Below are 20,877 nucleotides of genomic sequence, written 5' to 3'. Positions count from 1 at the left end.
AACTTTGAGAATCAGAAAAAAATATATGAAATAAGGCAATCAATTAATTTTTTAATTAAATTTCTTTTAGGTTAAGAAAAGAAACTTATTTTTTTAACGAAATTATACAATATTGCATAGCCTGATATTTTGAAATAAAATAGGGTCAATAGGTTTTTTAATAACTCAAGCAGCATTTTCAGTTATATTTCCTTTATTTTATGAAATATGATCATCTCTGATTTCTTTCTTTCGAATACCTAGCGACTGCAAGAATGGAAACTTTTATTTATTAATATTCTTAAGTCTATAATAATTCATACAATATTAGATATTCCCATATTTTTAATTAGAATAGGTCAACTGAGGAAATTGTAAATGTATAGAACGATCAAGTGTTAAAATTCTTAAATATAATATTTATCATTGAAATTAAATTAGATAAAACCATTATACAATAAATTAATTTGGGCATAAATTAAATTATATTTCAATCGAATTTAAATAATATACTTGTAATGATTAATTCAAATATTAGTAAATGGCATAATTAGCAAATGTTTTCCGTCATCTTTTCTATTTCATTCTCTTTGTTGTAAACAACGCATGTTTAAAATATGCTGATGATGTCATCAGCATAGCGCACTTTTATTTTACCTACGAGTGAGTTAATATTATATTATAGTCTGGCATTTCAAATTTATTTATATAAACCGGTACATTGTTAAATATCTGCGCGAGCGAAAAGCGTAGTGCCGGTGTGAGTGGAAAACTACGTATTACTTTATAATGGCGTTGGTGCTATTTGGTAAAACGTGCTTTATACTTACAGAACATAATGAATCAATCGACTGTCGGTTGGTAAAGAAAACAGAAACTTCGAACTGTGAAATTCAGTTACCGGTTGGAAAAAACTTTCGTAACGGCTCGTCGATGTTGCCGTCCTTACGAACGGTGTAGAACTGACCGTTCAACTAAAAGACAGCGCCACAGACAAGATAGAATATCGATTTCGTAGCGAATATCGCGAAAAGGTGCCACAAAGTCTACGCCATGACCTAAACCTTCGCGCTCTCCACGACCCACACCACTCTGGATACCGCGAATAATGTCCAGTCGGATCGATTTCAATTGTTATTATTCATCACTTAGAGCACATTGTAATGCCTACCCGTTTCGTGTTGCCATGTCAATTGGTTAAACCTTTAAATTTTTAGGAGTTACCCGGACGGTCAATTTTAAATGTTTTCCAGCAAAACTAATCGATCGCGTGTAAAACTATGCCAACGATTTTTCTGCTCGCGGCGCTTAAAACATAATTTCTTATTCCAAAAATAACACGTTTTAACGAAATTTAAATAAATTATGATATTTCAATTATGCATGGAATATAATTGAGTTTGAAATGTTTTTTTGTTTGTAATTTGAAGCTTTATTATGAAAAATTAATACAATGTATTTTATTCAAAGTATTGTCCATCGATAGTCGCTACTTTTCCCTCTCTCTCAGGCAATTTACGGATTCCAGCTCGGAGTAAATATGTATCTTTTGAGACTATCCACGAATCGACCCAGTTTTTGGTATCTTCATAAGAAGTGAAGCGCTGCTCAAACAGGTCACGACTCATATGTCGGAGAAAATAGTAATCAGAAGGAGCAGGGTATGTGGAATATGGCGGGTAAGGTAGCATTGCAAGAAATGACACATACTGAAAAGTTAAGCCTGTTAGTAAGTTGAACATGAAGTGGGTAACAAATGTACCTGATTCGATTAATGCACAGTAGCATCATCTGTTCTAAATCATTTAAAATTAATTTATAGGCCCAATATATAATTAACATTATAGTATTAATACTGCAAAAATAAGATTTTTGTAAGCTTTATTCAGAGAAATTGGAATCTATTCGATTTTATTCAAAGTGTTGTGCATCGTTAGCTACGACTTTTGGCTATATTTCAGGCAGCGTATAGTGAAATGTTGCATGGCTAGGTCATGTCATCGGCCGGAACAAGTAGTAGGGGAGAGCGGGGTTGGACGTTCCGATTTTTGGCAAATTGCTAATATCTTTATGAAAATGAAGTCTTGTTAGGTAGCACAACAACGCATTGATGTTATTTTTATCGGTGTTGGATGTATTCATTTTCTTTATCTAGATATAAGTCTTTTTTCTGGGCATATTTTTTTTCCTAAATTTCGGAGGGGAACAATCAACGCCGTTGTGAGATCAGTTGTTCCGTCCGTGAGGTAAGTTGTCCCCGTTACCGTATTTACCAATTAGTCCAAATAATGTATTATATTAAAATAAAACAAAGTTGTATCATATTATTATGAGAAGGGTACTCAAATAAATAAGAAATGACAACCACAGCTAACAAAGTTTTCAATAATTCTTTAACTTTGGTTTTTTTCTCATATCATATCTTCAAAAACTCAAATTTAACTCCACTTTAGAATTGATTCTTGATCAAACTCACAATTTAGGCAAATGTAAATGGTTACATTATCTTTTACCGAAACATTGAAAATATGTCCAATTTTTGTACATTATACACTCTATCTATTCGTCCTTTGGGCGTGAATTAAAATAGAAATCAGCAAATTAAGCAACATCATTCTAGATCAATTTCATTAGCACTTGCGCTACTTATTATCTCCCTAATACTCATCTTTTTCCTTTTTTCCCTTTTTCTTTTTTATATGTTTTACTGTTCTGAACTTATTCATTATTTTTCTTTCGTATTTTGGGCTGTACTTTAGCCAAAGCATTTTCTCTGGCGTATCTGTTAACACCACTGCCTTAGGAACAAGTCTCTTTGTTACTGTCTGTCATCTGGGACGCGCTTTGTGGAAGGGCTTTAGAATTTCAGGGAAAACTGTTTCAAAGCACATTATTGCTGACGTCTGTTAATGTTTTCGAACTATATCCATTATGATTTTCTAATTTTTCAGCAGATCTTTAATTAACAATTTTTTATGGGGAAGTTATATTGGACGGCCTATTCATCATGTTTTACAGATACTGAAATACTAAATTTAGACTAAATCTCTTAATTTTCTACAGATTTTTGAAATAAATTGTTGGAAACAGTTGGAGTACGTTATTATAAGGAACACTATAAATACAATGTGTATGAAAAATTGCAATATTTGACAAAATAGACCAAAATGGACGAACAGGAAAATATTTGTTTATAGGCAGCTTAGGAGCTTTACGCACATACCCACTCATCGTAAGGAATTTTACGCGTAACAACTTAGTCCGGGAATTTTTAGCGCCGCTCTCCCCTAGTTGGAGAAATATTTACTGAATACGGAGGGTGGGGTGGGATATCTCATGGAAACCATTAAATATGTAATTAATGATTGTTACGATAAGTTGTCAAGCGTCAAAATGCGGAATAATAACGTTTTCATGTCTTTGGGTAGATTGGGGTTTTTGAGCTTCAGTACTTCCCACAGTTGCATCAATTGTTGTTGGACATCATTCTCCGATAATGGTTTCCTTAAGACTGGAGTTTTTTTTTCACGATTCAATGTAAAAAAGAACTTCCTTTGGGATTTTAGTTCGCTTGTGAAAGGGTGTTCGTTGTGTCTTGGCTTGCGTTCGTACCTTGTGTTTGCTCATACTCATGCATTTTTTAAAATTACATCTTACATTAGATATGCTTAGTACAATTTTAATTTACAAATTAATTTATTCTGTTGTACTTGCATCGATACACAAGCAAAGCGAATGCGGGATAAATACATCAGTAAGTATTTCACCAAGTAAATTTAAATTAGACTGTTTACGCTAACGTTAAGAGTAACACTTATTCACTATATTAGTCCGAATGATTTGGTTTTATCTACTGATATCCTACGCGTTGTCCAGTAGCTATATTGTTTTCACATTTTTGTGGTTTAATAACATTCTTTCATATTTTATAACTTCGTAGTCCATTTCATTTCGAGGTCATCGCGAAGTTCTTCATCGTGAAGGTTACGTAGCGATAAGTATTAAGGAATTAATCGAACAAGTTTGCTTTGGCAGTATTAAATTACTAGTCGCTTTGGTGCCTAAAGTCCAAATAGGCTTTTTAATGAATTGGTCTTCCTACCAATACATTTTCTACCCAGTACAGTTATTTAATTTTTTATTTGATCTACTCAGCTTTGTATGTGTAACATGATGTATACCAATTGGAACAATGACTGTGAAATGGATTGAAATCAATTGAAAATAATTTTCAGCAAACTCCCTTTGAGTTTGACATTAATCTTCATGACTATTCAAGTCAGTATCTTCAACTTTTATTGACCTCCATTCGCTTTATTTGTAAATGTTATCAAAATTGGCAGTTCTAAATGGCAGAACTCACATGTTCTTACTCATGCGACATGTTCTTCCTTTGCTTCTCGCAATCGATGTTTATTACAATATTTTAAATTGTTGACACAGGTTAGTTGTTGACATGGTCAAAGCACAAACAAAATATATCTTATATAAGTTCAATTAAATTACCTTTACTGATTTTTAAAGATTAATGGGGACAAGTCAACATGAATACATTATAGTTATCTTTTGTAAATCCATTAAAATTTATTTGTATACATTATATTATTAGTACTGTAATTGCTTCAATAAAATATTAATTAAAATTCATGTTCATATATGAAACAACATAAACGCTATTAAGGATAAAAATAATGTAATTAACAAAGTGACTTACCATAAAAAATTTCATTTGTATTTGCTAGATAAAAGAAAACTTGTATAATGGGTTTAAATATTCGCAATTGTTTTATGGCTCTATTTTACAAATAACTTTTTTTTATTAATTACATGTTACGTTAGATATGCTTAGTACAATCTTAATTTATAAATTAATTTATTACTACTATTCTGTTGTACTTGCATTAATAATAAGCAAGGCGAGTAAGGGATTAAAACATCAGTATGTATTTCCCAAATTAAAAATAACTGGATACATTTTTTGTGCATAAGCTGCTGTTTTGAAAGAAATTGGAATGTAATATGTACAAGTTGGCGTAATTTAATATTAGGTATGTTATATGACTAAATTTTTACAGGTGTTTTATTCGGACTTAAAATTATACTTGAAATAGAAATATTTTAGCGCCCTTTGGTGATTTTGCTTAAACGCAAAAATTCAAGGCCATTGTTCAAAAAATACGTGAGTTATATAACCTCTAAGAATAGTACAGTTTACAATGGCAAGTGATAAATAGCACATTTGGCACTATATTCTATACAAATTCCAACAAAATAAAACTCGAGAATCAATTTACAGTATTCTCGGCGTTGTATCTTTTGTAATATGAAGTAATTCTACAAACATTGTTGAAGTGAACATTTAGATTTTAATGACCAGCAGCATTCTTGACAGTATGGAAACTTTGCGGATGTAGAAAATGACAGTCCTGAAATGAACATAATCTAAGTTAACGCATATGTTCAGATAGAACAGATATGACCGCATCCGTCTATCATTTGTTCCCGCCAATGCAGCGTAGTTTAACAGATACCACATTCATAATAGTTCACATCAAGTAAAGAAAAAGAAGAATTTTCTTCCACGAACACTAAATGTGCTATCAGATAAAGTGTATCATGTTAGGGCCTGCTGAATGTATGATTAAAGCCTGATAAAGAAGACAACCCCTGATTGATCACAAACTTGTCTATGGATACAGTTCTTATATTTAGTTAGCGTTCAAGGATCGTAAGCTTTTTGTTTTTATCGTTTAGGAAACTGACTAACACTCCTTTTTTTGTGCGGTTGATCACTCTGTACGCAAAAACAATAAAATCATTTTCTTTGCTAGTACTGCCTACCACTGTTACTCCCAGGCATTATTTCATGTTTCTTTTTGTAATTTGCATGTAAAGCACAAATTGCAAGATTTTGCTTCTCATCTCATGACCCCATTTATTTCAGGGACAGTTTAAAAACTTATAAAATTTTCAAAAAATTACATTTGATAGTGACTTTACCATCAACATGTACATTCAACAGAGGACATATACGCTACTGGTCACTGTGAAATACCTTCCTCCACTTAAAATTAGCGGATATGCCACAGCATCGTAACATTGGTAATATCCATCGTAACATTCGTACTGATTGAGTTTCGTGAAAATAATCATTTAAATATGAAAATGACAAATGATAAAATGTTTGACAATTTGACGTATGTAGGTACAGCGTTGCCAACTTTACATATTAACACATTTAGCGGTCGCCATTTTGCTTGCAAAAGCTATCTACCGTTATTTTGTGCAGTACAAACCCACTAATAAGATCGCTAAGTGTTCAAATATATTTTGAAGCTATAACTATTTGCAACACTAACTACAAAATATCTCAGCGTCTGGTATAAGAAGTAATTGAATTACAAATACCAAATACGTACTTATATTTCAATTACGTATTTTATTAATTAGAAGTAATTTAAATACTACCCAACTCTGCCTATTTCAATATACTAAAAATGTTGTTATTAAAAGTTTTATAATTACTACGCCCAAAAAAGGGGATCAATCAACGACAATGATGCTGTTAAAGAAATAAATTGAAGCGACAAGACCTAGCTCACATACTAAAGACTTTAAGAAAACCTAGAATTATCATTTGTATATAAATATATTATAGGTAAAAAAATTACAGTAAATGGCTGCCGTGTTTATTTATGGTTAACCAACATGTTGATGATTCACAACATTGTTTATGCGCAATAAACAGGCATTTTTGTAACGTTATGCAATTATAGATAAAATTCAAAAACATTATATATCGGAATTGAAATAACAATCAGTTGGGTGGATAGAAATTGGTGAGAGTCGATGATGACCTCCATAATTTCATATAATGTAGAATTATACTTATCGCCTTAACTAGATGTAGTCCAAAAAGACTCTTATTTGCTTTAAAAAAAAATGAAAGCCTTGTAGGGGAAGCAGAAGTAATTAGGAAGATAAACTAAGTGTATTAAAGAGATATTTTATCAATGGACTAATAAACCTTCAGAAAAATATGGATCTATCGAAATATCGCTTTCAGAATATTAACCCATTGCAATGCAGTATTGCAGAAAAAATATTTTGAGATATGACCATATATTAATTGATGAGCTACTAAGATGTTTAGACCAAGATACACACATATACAAAAATCAAATGACAGTTTAACTTAACTATTGGAAAAAGCATAGAAAAACCATATTTATTTATTATTTTATTAACTAGCGAGTTGAATCTTACGCCTAAGAAAATCATATATTTCTTATTAGGAGATTAGTGAAGTAAGGCGGTTAATATTAATTTTAATATCGGCATTTGCTATAAAATGCATTTTTATTAATATGAGAATAATGACATGATAAATATAATGACAAAAACTGGTACAAAATGAATGTAAATATAAGGTTCCAGCATACATTTTTGTAAGTGATATATTAGTGAATATATGAAGTGTTAATATATACAAGGGTTAACAATCAAATAATTGTGAATGGTTTTGACAATTCTCTATATAAAAAACCGTTTACCATCCTGTATTGTATAACTATTCAGTATATAACAGAGCAATTGAAAAGTCCCCGTCCTACCATAGTAAAATACATTTTTTTGGCAAAATTCGTTTTTTTTATTCAACATAATTCCCATCAAGGGTGATACACTGATTATAGTGACCCTCCAACTTTAGTATTAAGAAAATAGTTGCTGGGTGACAGATCTGGAAAATACGGTGGATGGATGGATTTTCAAATGCGGCCGTTTTCGGTGATTTCGTCCTTCAAATGGTCCAATAACGCTTTGTAACAGTCGCTGTTGATGGTTCTTCCTTTTTAAAGGTAGCCAATGAAAACTATTCCATGCGCATCCCAAAGTACAGACGCCATAACCTCGTAGCCGACTATTGCGTTTTCCCACGCTTTGGAGCGTGTTTATCGTGTGTAGTCCACTCGGATGACTATCGATTGGACTTCCGAGGGAAATGATGGAGCCATGTTTCATCCATTGTCACATATCGACGCAAAAACTCGGGTTTATTACGCTTGATCATCTTCAAACACTGCTCCGAATCATCAACTCGTCGTTGTCTTTGGCCAAATGTGAGTTCGCGCGGTACCCACTTGCACAGAGCTTTCTCATATCCAAATATTCGTGAATGATATGATGTACACGTTTAGTTGATATCTTTAGTGTCTGCTATTTCATTAAATTTCAATTTACGGTCATTCAAAGTCATTTTGAGGACTATTTAACTCTTTTCATCGGTAACAACCTCTTTTGGACGTCTACTACGTTCACCGTCTTCGGTGCTCATTTCATCACGTCTAAACTTAGCATACTAATCCTTGATGGTTGATTTTCCTGCGGCAGTGTCAGGCAACTCAGCATCAAGCAAAGTTTTTGCTTCAATTTTTTCCCTTCAAAAAGCAATGTTTTATCAACACGCGAAATACCTTTTATCCATTTCTTTCACAATAACAAAAGTTGCTTCATTCAAAAGGCTATTATTCACAAACTAATGATCCGACAGCTGTCAAATTTATAGTTAGGCCTAACTATAAAACTTGTGGATTTAATTCTAGTAGCTCCATCTATGTGTCAGGCCGGGGACTTTTCAATTGACCTGTTATAATTATGAAATCCTCAAAATTGCATTTTCAATATTCACTACTTTTCGTGAGATCCTAATTCTTGATATAGGTTTGAACGATTTAAAAGCAGTGATTTGATGTGATGTCCATGGCAAAGAACGGCCTGGAGGACTAAAACAGTTCGAAGATAATTAATTGTATGAAAATTGGACTGTGAAACAAAGCTCTAATCTCAAAGAACTTTTAGACAGCGTTTAATACGATGGGAAAGATCTAAAAGGAAACAAAATGGCTACAATTACCATTTGTTCAGATGGATTCAACATGACTTGACTTGCACACGATTTGCACGAAGGAATATATTTTGTTTAATATTATCACCAATCCCTAGCCCGGAGCCCACATTAAGCAGTAGGTTTAGTCCAGATAAACTTTGATTGGTAAAAAAAAGACTTTAAATATATATTATTTGTTTAAATGACTGATAAGTTTATTTTATAAGGTTATCAAATATCTAAGAGTAAAAAGGAAAAAAAAACATACAACATTTAATGGCTCTAGTCTAATCTCGTTTTATGTAAATTAAAAAAAACATATAAAAGAACAAGTATGGGTGTGTAATAAGGTATATGCGTAATTCACGGTTAATACATAAATAAAAGTCAATATATGTTTATACATCTGCTGACATTTAGTTTAACACACACTTTATTCATGACGTAATATATTATGAGGCCGGCCGTGTAGGATATATATTGTGTGTATAATGCATTTAGTATAACATATTTTTAAAAAACAGTCGAAACAGTCGATAGTCTCAAAACAATCGAAACAGTCGATACTCAAAAAAATAGCGACTGAAAATAGTACCTGTAATAGTATTACTTTTATATTGAATGTTCTGTGGATTTATAAAAACGAATGCTATAATAACATGTTTAATGTTTTTTTGTGTTTTAATATATTAATTGCTATTTTTAAATAACATAGTATAATAAATATAGACAATACAATAAAACTTAAAGAAAACCTAAAAACTAAAGATGTTCAACAACTATAAATACTAAATAAAATGTAAACGTATACCTAATCATTGAAAAATCTAATTCATGACGAACCTAAAAATAATCGTACAATAACTACCAGACCCTTTTAAATAAAAGTTTGATTTATTTTTGAATGGAAATATTTTTAAATTACTGTTCAGGAATACTATCATGTTCAACTTTTCTCCCGTGAGGCGATTTCTTCAATTGTTAATTATTTACCCAGATTTTGAAGAAACTAGTTCCAAGGGGACAGATGTTGCGGGTATAGAGGAATATTTTACTTATAACAGATATAATTCAGGTAGTGTCATTTTATGGGCTTGCCAGAAATCCAATGGGTTTTCTAAACGCCCAATAAATGGCATCTCTAAATACTGCTTAATCTGTAAAGTTTCTGCAGTACTTGGTGTTATTACTTCTTCCATTCTAGCCATTTTTTAATCAAAATATCTCCAGATGTCAATACATTCTTGGTCAGTAGTTGTGTCTTGAATTTCGAGTTTTGGAACTATATTTATATTTTTTGAAGTTAGAATGGAAGGTACCTCTTTTGTGATAACTTTTGGTATCGTCTCAGCATTATTTGCAATACCAAATCCTGCTTTTTTAAATCTAGGATTTAAAAATGTGGATTTCTCACATATCATGTTCATTTCTAAAATTGCCAGTCTTTTATTGATGATATCTAATAGACAATTTTGTATTTTTCCCCATTAACTTGTTAAAATCCTGGATTTAATGGAATCTTGCAGTCCTCTTATTAACAATATAATTAAAGACATCGTGGGAAATCTTTCACCAGATAACTCGGTGGTCATTATATCAATGAGCTTTAAAAGTTGAACACATCCTTTTAAGAACGTCCATTCGTCAACAAATAAAACCTGTAGTGCTAGAGTTTTCCGATCAGAAAATATATTTATTACAAATATTTAATATAATTTATTCACCTCTTTACCGTTAATATTTTTAAAAGAAATTTAACAATTGCTACTGCAAGAAATTCTATTAATCTTTTGGAATCGATGCAATTTCTGAAACCTTTGGAACCTAATTTTAGTTTTCAAGATTTTAAGAAAAAAGTTTTGACAAACAGAAAGCTTGGACAAAAATTGTGAAAGTTTATCAAAAAGGTATTACCTATTATACCAGCCCAAAGTATTACCTATTATGCCAGTCATTTACAATTCTATTTTTTTGCCCTCGAAAACTAGAGTTCCAAAATGCTGCTATATTAATTTACAATATATAGTTATTCACAAGCAAACTACCAAAAAACATAAAACCACATATATTACATATAAATCTATATAAGCATAAATTCGGCGCATTCCTTTCAAGGTTGCGGCTAGGACGACACAGTCACATTGTTGAAAATCTGTCAAATAAACTAGTAGAGCCGAAAATAGTAACTAAAAGTAAACGATAGTCGATCGAAACAGTCGATAGTAAATAGTAATAAAATCAGTGCGACCGAAAATAGCGACTGAAAACAGTCACCAGTAAAAACAGTCGAACCAAAAATAACTGAGAACTGAAACAGTCGATAGTCGATTTCAGTCAATTGTTCCCAACACTAGTATTAAGCTAATAATATATATAAGTGTGTATATAGTAGAATATAAAGTACATGTAGTAGATAGGTTAACGTTTTTGTTTATATTTATTTAGTTATTATAACGATTATTATCTACATATTTTATTCTAAAATATTTTTTGTGCTAAAAATAAAAGTTTGATTATTTTTTAATTTTTAGCGAGTTCCTTTCGATTTTTTTGTTAAAACAATTTTTTACCCGGGGCCGCTACCTAGGCTAGGTGATTTGACAAATGTTTTAACTAAACAACAACAAAAAGTTATTGTGCCGGCTTGGTGGCGCAGTGGTAAAGGCGATAGGACGGTCCTCCTACTGTTGCGATAGCCGCTGGTTCGAATCCTGCTGGGGCATAGTCGTAAATTTATGTTTGTGATTGTTTAAAATTTATGAATGTTCTACGCAAGAGTATAAAATCCGACAAGGAAAATAATCCCAGTCACGCCAGTAACCAGGCTGGGTAAGACCGGATATCCTCTGGGATGATTTCTAAAGTTGCTCACTCGCCAGTCGGTAGGCTTAATGCTTAATGTTCGGAGCTCACGTTAAACTTTAGGCCCAGTCTAGATAAACCTATAGTTGGTAAAAGGAGACTTTAAAATTATTTAAAAAATATTACAAAGGTACAGCTCGTATGAGGAAAAATGGGTATAAGGACACAAGGATCGAATATAGGGAGCGCTTCAGGCCCTGGGCCGCTACCTAGGCTAGGTGATTTGACAAATGTTTTAACTAAACAACAACAAAAAGTTATTGTCTCCGTCGGGAATCGGACCCGCGATCTCCGTGTGGGATCTAAACGCTTTAACCATTACAACATAGAACCAGTCTGTCTGTAGAACCAGTTGTCTACAATATTACACAGTTACAGTTAGTGCTTAAAAAGCAAACTGAATGGCTTTTACACTGAACGACTGCCGATTTTCCATCACATCAGCTTAATAATAACATTATACACAAATATCTGATTATTTTAGATAAAAAATATGTGAAAACTTTGTGCGTGCCTTTTAAATTTGATCGTTTCCGTCGATTGACCGAATGATATGATATGACAGAATACATTATGGATTTAACGAGAGCTGCTTAGGATTTTGTTATATTGTTTTTTAAGAACTTGAACTTAGGTATTTATTTCTAAGATAATTTAAGAAAATTCTTGGAATTCTGTTTTATTTTTCACACTTATAATAGCTGTTCAGCGTTGTTCAACATTTGTTAATTGCTATTAATAAACTCAATAATATTATAATCTTAACAATTTTTAGCTGGTAGTTCTGAGAATATTTTCTATTTTATTGAAAAACAGGTTCTGACACATAAAAATACTTTAATAATAATGATTAGAATATTTAAATATCTAATAATGTATTCAAAAAGCACAAACTAAAAGGTAAACTAAAATTATGGCATCATTAAGTTCTGTCATCATTTTGTTATCATCCGCCTCGTTGATCATATGGCTGATTAGAAGATTGACAGGCTTATAATAAGAATAAGTTGCCGACACCATATGACAGATCTGTTAATAATGAAACAAAATCACATTCGAGTGATTTATGCTTAGTTTCATCGTTATGAAGATTATCACATTAATATATTTTAGGCTTCATCAACTTGTTTACACTAATATTAACGTGTACATTAAGATCAGTGTTACACTAGTGATTTGCTTGTCACACCGTACATTAGCTTAAAAGGTTTAGTCCTGTTTCGGATTCCCTCAACATTGACATGGTCTGTAGTCATTCTACAACACTCTGGTTAGTAGTACACATTTCCTCTACGGAGATCACTAATAAATAGTGACAATAAAATAACAATAAAGTGACAATAAAATAACAATAAAAGTAACATGGAATATTAATTACACTTGCTAATACTTTGTTTGAAACCCCTTAAATATGTCCAGATTGCTTTTCCATACAACCCCTGACTGCTTTGATTTATGATTTGCAGAGCAGCACTACTCATAGTACTTTTTACATGAGTTTTCCTGTGTAGCTTCGTGTCCACTGTGATTCTTAAATACTTTGCTATGTTAGTAAATGACACGTGGATAATATTTACTCTGATAGTATGTCATGTCAATTGTCTCATATTTTTCTTCTAGTCTCATTCAAACTGATTCTCCATTTCTTGGTGCAATTGTTAATTTTGTTTACCCACAATTTCATTGATTCTTCCTTGTACTGTTTACTTAAAGCCAATATGGCAGTATTGTCACCAAAAGTAACTATTGTACTATGTTGCAACTCAGGAACACCAATTCTGTACCCTAAACGCGCTCCGGCTTTTATTTCTTTGAAATCCGGATAGGTATCAAATTCGGATCGACCATCCTGAATGAAAATTAAGGCAAAATAAAATTTTAAATTCTAATTAACAATTCGACAACGAAGACTATTTACCTATATTATATAAACTGGAACAATTATGTTATTATAAATATTGCAAAATATATTTCAAATCATAATTTTTTATGCTTATTTTAAACCAACTAGTATACTTCCTCTGGCAAAATTACAATTATATACAATTACCGGGATATGCCGGCTTAGAAGCGCAGTGGTAAAGGCGATGGGATAGTCCTCCTACTGTTGCGATAGCCGCGGGTTCGAATTCTGCTGGGGCATTGTACTAAATTTATGTTTGTGATTGTTTCAAATTTGTGAATGTTCTAGGCTAGAGTGTAAAATCCAACAAGGAAAATGATCCCAGTCACGCCAGTAACCAGGCTGGATAAGACCGGATCTCTTCTGGGATGATTTCTAAAGTTGGTCATTCGTCAGTCGGTAGGCTTTAATGCTGAGGACCGTGGTTCGGAGCCCACGTTAAACTGTAGGTCCAGTCCAGATAAACCCATAGTTGGTAAAAGGAGACTTTAAAATATATATATAGAAAAAATAAATTACTGGGATATAATAGATGATTAATCAGAAATGTCTATTTAATTAAAATATCTAAAAATACGGAACGACATTTCATCGGAAAAATGTCTTCCGCTAAGAATAATAAAATGCCATTTTTCTATCCGTATTACATCCCATAATAAAATTTAATTTCAGTTCTGCAAATAATTTGATGTAGTGTTGGGAACAATCGACTAAAATAGACTATCGGCTGTTTAGTAATGGACTACTTTTTACTATCGACTGTTTCAGTCGCTATTTTTGATTCGACTGTTTTTACTAGTGACTGTTTTCAGTCGCTATTTTTGGTCCGACTGATTTTATTACTATTTACTATCGACCGTTTCAGTCGTTTACTTTTAGTTACTATTTTCGGTTCTACTAGTTTATTCGAGTGATTTTTAACAATGTGGCTGTGTCGTCGTGACCGCGACCTTGAAAGTAATGCGCCGAATTTATGCTTATAAAGATTTATATGTAATATATGTGGTTTTATTTTTTTTGTAGTTTGCTTGTGAATAATAGTTTTTTCGAGGACAAAAAAATCGAATTGTAAATGATAAATAGTAAGATACTTTTGACTGGCATAATAGGTAATACTTTGGGCTGGTATAATAGGTAATATTTTTTTGATAAACTTTCACGATGTTTGTCCAAGCCTTTTCTTTGTCAAAACATTTTTCCTAAAATCTTGAAAACTAAAATTAGGTTCCAAAAGTTTCAGAAATTGCATCGATTCTAAAAGATTTGAAGAATTTTTGGCAGTAGCATTTGTTAAATTTCTTTTAAAAATATTAACGGTAAAGAAGTGAATAAAGTATATTAAATATTTGTAATAAATACATTTTCTGATAGGAAAACTCTACTATTCAACAATTTATTTTGATGACTATTAAGAAGAGCACTACAATTTTTATTTGTTGACGAATGGACTATCCTAACAGAATGTGTTCAACTTTTAAAGCCCATTGAAATAATGACCACCGAGTTATCTTGAGAAAGATATCCCAACGATGTCTTTAATTATACGGTTAATAAGAGGACTGCAACATTCCATCAAATACAGGATTTTAACAAGTGAATGCGGAAAAAAATGGCAAAATTGTCTATTAGATGTCATCAATAAAAGACTGGCAATTTTAGAAATGAACACGATATGCGGGAATTCCACATTTGTAGATCCTAGATTTAAAGAAGCCAGATTTGGTATTGCAAATAATGCTGAGGCGATATAAAAAAGTTATCACAAAAGAGATATCTTCCATTCTAACTTAAAAAAAAATACAAATATAGTTCCACAACACGAAATTCAAGACAATACTACTGACCAAGAATGTATTGGCATCTGCAGATATTTTGATTAGAAAAAATGGCTAGAATGGAAAAAGTTACTACTCCAAGTACTGCAGCAACTTTACAGATTAAGCAGTAGTTGAAAATGCCATTTATTCGGCATTTAGAAAACCCACTGGATTTTTGGCAAGCCCATAAACTGACACTACCTGAATGATATCAGTTACACGTAAAATATTCCTCTATACCCGCAACATCTGTCCCCTCAGAACGAGTTTTTTTGAAAATCTGGGCAAATATTTAACGATCGAAGAAATCGCCTCACGGCAGAAAAGTTGAACATGGTAGTATTCCTGAACAGTAATTTAAAAATATTTCCGTTCAAAAATATATAAAACTTTTATTTAAAAAGAGCCTGGTAGTTATTGTACGATCATTTTTAGGTTCGTCATGGATTAGATTTTTCAATGATTAGGTATACGTTTACATTTTATTTAGTAGTTATGGTTATTGAACATCTTTAGTTTTTAGGTTTTGTTTAAGTTGTATTGTACTATTTAATTTATTATACTATGTTATTTAAAAACAGCAATTAATATATTAAAATGCGATAAAACATTTGTGGTGTTATTAATCCATTCCTTTTTACAAATCCACAGAACATTTTGTAGAAAAGTAATCCTACTTCCTTTAAAATTATATTATTTATTACATGTTAATGGAAATTAGTAATTTTTTTCCTTTTCTTTTTTAAAGATAGCACGTGAACGAATATATATACATCTCTGTCTCGCTTATACTACCATTGGTCCTTTCTTATCCCACAATTTATACAGACAAGAATTCCCGCATCTTCGTCTGACATCACGAATGGAAAAAGCAGGCGAACCTTGCATTCGTAATAGTAATTACTATTTTCAGTCGCTATTTTTTTGACTATCGACTGTTCCGACTCTTTTGCGACTATCGACTGTTTCGACTGTTTTCAGTCGATAGTTCCCAACGCTAATTTGATGCTACTTTAATTATATCTCATTTGGAAGCTAAATCCATGGAGACGATCACCGTCGTAAATTAAGTTCCTAATAAATTTTTCTACTCCCCAGCTGTTATCATTGTTTAGTAAATTACGCCATTGCCAATTTTTAATAAAAACTCAGTTAATCTTTATTTAGTTTGCAAAGAATTCGTAAAACGCGTATATTTAAATTAATAGTATTAAACGAAATACATAACGTACATAATTTATGCTGTAACATACACCAAAGGATATGTTAATCTTTAATGTTTAAAAGAACATTACTAACAGGACTAGTATAAATAGTGCATTTTATTGAATTTTATGTCCACGTATTTTGGATGATTAATTTTATGAATTAACGCAATAGCAGAATTATTTCTCCATTTGAGCCAAACCTTTTTTCCTGGAATATTTTAAGGTGCTAAAGCACACATAGTATGCACAATTCATTCAAAATTTTTAAAAATATCATTGTTTCACTAAAGCTATTGCAATTTTTAATTAAAAGCCTGATCGTCATGAAATGTTGATACGTCCAAATTAAAGGCTATGACTATTAGATTAGGTTTAATAATAACTTCTTTATATTATTTTGTAATGCAATCTTTTTTATTTTGTTTTCCTATAATAAACATTACTTTAAAATAAAATATGTTTATAAAAAGCTCTTGGTCTTACTTGAATTATATTATAGATGATATTTTTGGTACAAATAAACCTAACTAACCGAAACCTAAACTAATTGAAATTTAAACTTAATTTAAAGAGGCTATTTTCGGTTAATTTTTGAAAACGAGAAAAATAAAAATAAAAATTATATATATAAATTATATTCTTGAAATATACATATAATTAACAAGAACTGTCAACGTGGTAAAATCAAATTTTCGTAGGCATGTTAGGCATCCCTATTAGTAGACTATTGAGTAGAATTATATAAATAAATAATAATAATTCATCATAGAAATTAAAATCGTTAAGCAACATGGATTACAAAAACAATAATACGAGAAACATCCATTTGGACTGCTGGCAAAATTCGATTGATAATGTCTATAAACATTCATAAGCCATATCTCAGTATATCTATTATATATATAAAACATAATATATTAGAAAAAGAATAACGTTCTAAAAGTTTAAATGGTAGTCATTACTATAAATTAAATAATATTGATATCATAACAATTAAATGATTCCACCATAATAAAACTGTTGGAGCTTACAAATAATTCATTTATTTGCTAAAACGCGTTATATGCTATATCGCTTTATGAGTGATGCGATAAAACATACTATATTAAAAGAAATGTGGTTGCATTTCACCATGGAGTAACAAAACACAGATTAGATTACCGATGATGCCGAGTTTTCAGTCATTTTCTGATAAACTACAAATATTTTTGCATACCATCTAAGTTGATGTATTCCGGGGACGCTTAACGAGGATTATTAAGAAAATATCATGTAATGTAATGTGATTGTCCAAATAAACCGTAGCGCCTTCAATACGTAGCTAATTTTACAAATTCTTGTTTCATTGGTGTTGACTTTCAAATAAATTAACCTAACATCTAGCTGAGTTCCCAATATATGCGCCAAATATAAATCATCAAATCAAATCATTGCCATCCAATAAAACAGCCAATGCAGGTCATCAAAATTTATGACGTCTGCAGATCGCTATGTTGCCGCATCAACTTAGAATATTGGTTTACAACATTGTCCGGTTTATAACCTCTAATTATTATCACTAATGTTTTAAAGAATTTTGCAGACATCTGGCAACATGGTCCACTAGTAAAATCCAAATCAAATTTTATAGGTTAATGCGGTTACATGTACAGACAGTATTGACACTTTTTAACTATATATGATAAAATGAGAAAGAAAAATTCTTTAAATTTTAATGCTTCGGTTTTAAAACGATTTTAACATTTTTACAAACTGCAATTGGTAATATATTCGAGGACATCTATAACGTGCATTGCTATATTTAACGTATGATCTCCGTTACTTGCAATTGAATTCATGATAATGCCCTGAATGAATATGAATATATGATTTTTAAATGAAAAAATGTACATTTTCAAGAACATTGAAATTTACTTCAACAAATACAGTATAAACAACGCGAAGTAGTTTTATATGCATTTACCCGAATGATTTATAGATAAGAAATATATAAGATTTGGGAGAATTTCGTTTTGTATAATAATTCCTAATAGAAGGCTTTAAAAACACTTTAGAGATAAACATACTAGAGATAACTCGTTTACTCAGTCAAAAATTATGCTCTTTGAAGATTGGGATTCTTCATGGAGGTTTCTGGAAAATTGCGTGGGGATTATGATGATGTATGTATAAGTAAACACCAGTATCACAGATTGGATTGTTCGCTTTGGTTATGGAAATTACGATGTTAAAGATGAACCTCACTTTGGCCGACCAATCCTTGAAAAATCGATGAAATTATAGAATGAAGAAGAGTATGCTAGTATCAACATAAGTTAATATATTTCATCTCGCGACATCGCTAATACATTAAGCATCGACTGTAAAGCAAATTTAAAGAATCAATAAAAGCTTGTATCTTGGGTTCCCTATGAATTGTCAACGAACATTTTTCTTCTCAAATCAAAAAAAAATCCTTTTGTGAATCGCTTTTGAAAGGAAAAGAAACGAAAACGAATAACTGGTGATTAAAAATTTTTCAAAAAATCTTGGTTGAAGCTTTATAAATGGTTGCAAAACTTGCTGTGAGGCCAAGTGTTTATATAAGTGTTTGATGGGATTAGAAATTATTTGATCATCATCAAACCTGGACAAGCTATTGTATGACTATCTACTGTTAACATCTAATGCTATAGAAGCAGACGATTAAAAAAAAAGAGATGGCCGGAATTGATCAACAGGAAAGAACTTGTCTTCCTTCATGATCAAGAGAGATTGGCTGGGAAGTGTGGATGTATCCATTTTATTGCCTGGATTTAGCCTTAATTACTACTTCTTCCAGTCACTTGAATGGTCTAAATACTGCATCAGAAGAGGCTCTAAAAATCGCTTGCTTCAGTTTCTCGTCCTAAAATCTTAGAAATTCTGCAACGGTGCAATTATAATTTAACCAGAAAAGTAGCAAAAGGTCATCGATCAATACGACACATTGATTAATGTGGATGATAGACAAAGAAATGTCTTTTACCCCAACCCATTATATTACTTGCACTTAAATTAAGTTTTTGTGACTCGTACATTATATCGCAACTGACTATTGCAAATACTATACAGTTTAAGTTAGTTTAACATATCCTGATTGATTTAGTAGAAAAAATTGTATTGTTATATTTTGTAAGGTTATAAGATTATGTACAGTCTTTTTTACGCTATTTGTTATGCCGCATTTAAATTTTAATTGAAGTAAAACTGTTTTATCATTATAACTGAGCGTTCATTTGCTTACTATGCAGCTTGAAATATGAAAGTGAAAATAAATGCAACTGATATTAAAATATTAATATTTGTGTTATTAGAATTGAACTGATTATTGTAGTAAATATGTAAAAGTAATATATTATTATCTGTCTAATCTGTGATGTATGTTAACACCAAGTTACTAAAATATCTCCTCGTTAATTTAAAGCAAAATATCATATATTACTTGAATCAGTAATATAAAGACAATAAACATTATAATTATTAGAGTTCAGAAAAACCACAAATTGACATTATAAAGTCCTTGTTTGGAACAAATATTAAACAGTACATTTTCAGAAGTTAAACCACATTCTTGATTTAATATTAATTAAACCCCATAACAAAATGAGAAAACGTATTATATAATTTGAAATGAATTATAAACCTCACAATAACTAGTTAACGAGTCATCTTCATCCATCGTGACGCCACTCTAATTTAAAGCAATAAAATGTAACATTAAAAGTAACAAGGAAGGTTTATTAATATTATAGCATTCTTGTATGTAACAATAGGAGAAAATTGGTAGAAATTATACAATTTATTAATGCATTTAAGGCGTATTAATATTATCAATTAAACTAACAACGCAAAAAATTTAATATTAAAATATACCTGTAAAATTAGCCCAAAATGACATGTTGTTGATGGACACTTGCCACGGTTTTCTATACACCACCCAAAAAAAAACACTAAAATTAGATCCAAGTAGAAAATTGAAAGCACTAAACAGCAGCGATCAGATACAACACGAGCCGCAGGTTGAATCGTAACTAAAGAATTTTTTTGCAGTGTTCAAGGAGTCTCTCAGCACAAAATAGAATATTTTAATACCGGCAACTTGCGTGGGAACAAGTCATGAGTGGTTATCCTGACCTTACTGTAAAATTTCTACTGATATCTTGATTAAAATATTTTCGTTTATTATTACTTTCAGTACAT

The 20,877-nt window shown here is 31.2% G+C and overlaps 1 protein-coding gene across 6 annotated transcripts in view; it reads right to left on the bottom strand.

The window, feature by feature from the left end:
- LOC143190941 (uncharacterized) overlaps positions 1 to 20,877 on the bottom strand; it is a 29,526-nt gene extending 8,649 nt beyond the window's left edge. For 3 of the 6 annotated variants that reach the window (XR_013004386.1, XR_013004382.1, XM_076395595.1), the window contains exon 1: positions 20,551 to 20,877. Coding sequence is in view for 2 of the 6 variants with exons in the window: in XM_076395595.1 (XP_076251710.1) it covers positions 20,551 to 20,575 (25 nt within the window). In the remaining 4 variants the exon portion in view is untranslated. Of the gene's footprint in view, positions 1 to 809; positions 1,262 to 20,550 lie in introns of those variants that run through there. The other 3 variants (XR_013004410.1, XR_013004408.1, XM_076395755.1) reach the window with 1 other exon arrangement.

Source organism: Rhynchophorus ferrugineus, unplaced genomic scaffold, assembly GCF_030347505.1.
Source record: "Rhynchophorus ferrugineus isolate W39M unplaced genomic scaffold, kcgeb_rfMv2 rfM1, whole genome shotgun sequence".
Lineage (NCBI taxonomy): Eukaryota > Metazoa > Arthropoda > Insecta > Coleoptera > Curculionidae > Rhynchophorus > Rhynchophorus ferrugineus.
The sequence above is the reverse complement of the archived record's forward strand: the minus strand, read 5'-3'. Positions and strand labels throughout refer to the sequence as shown.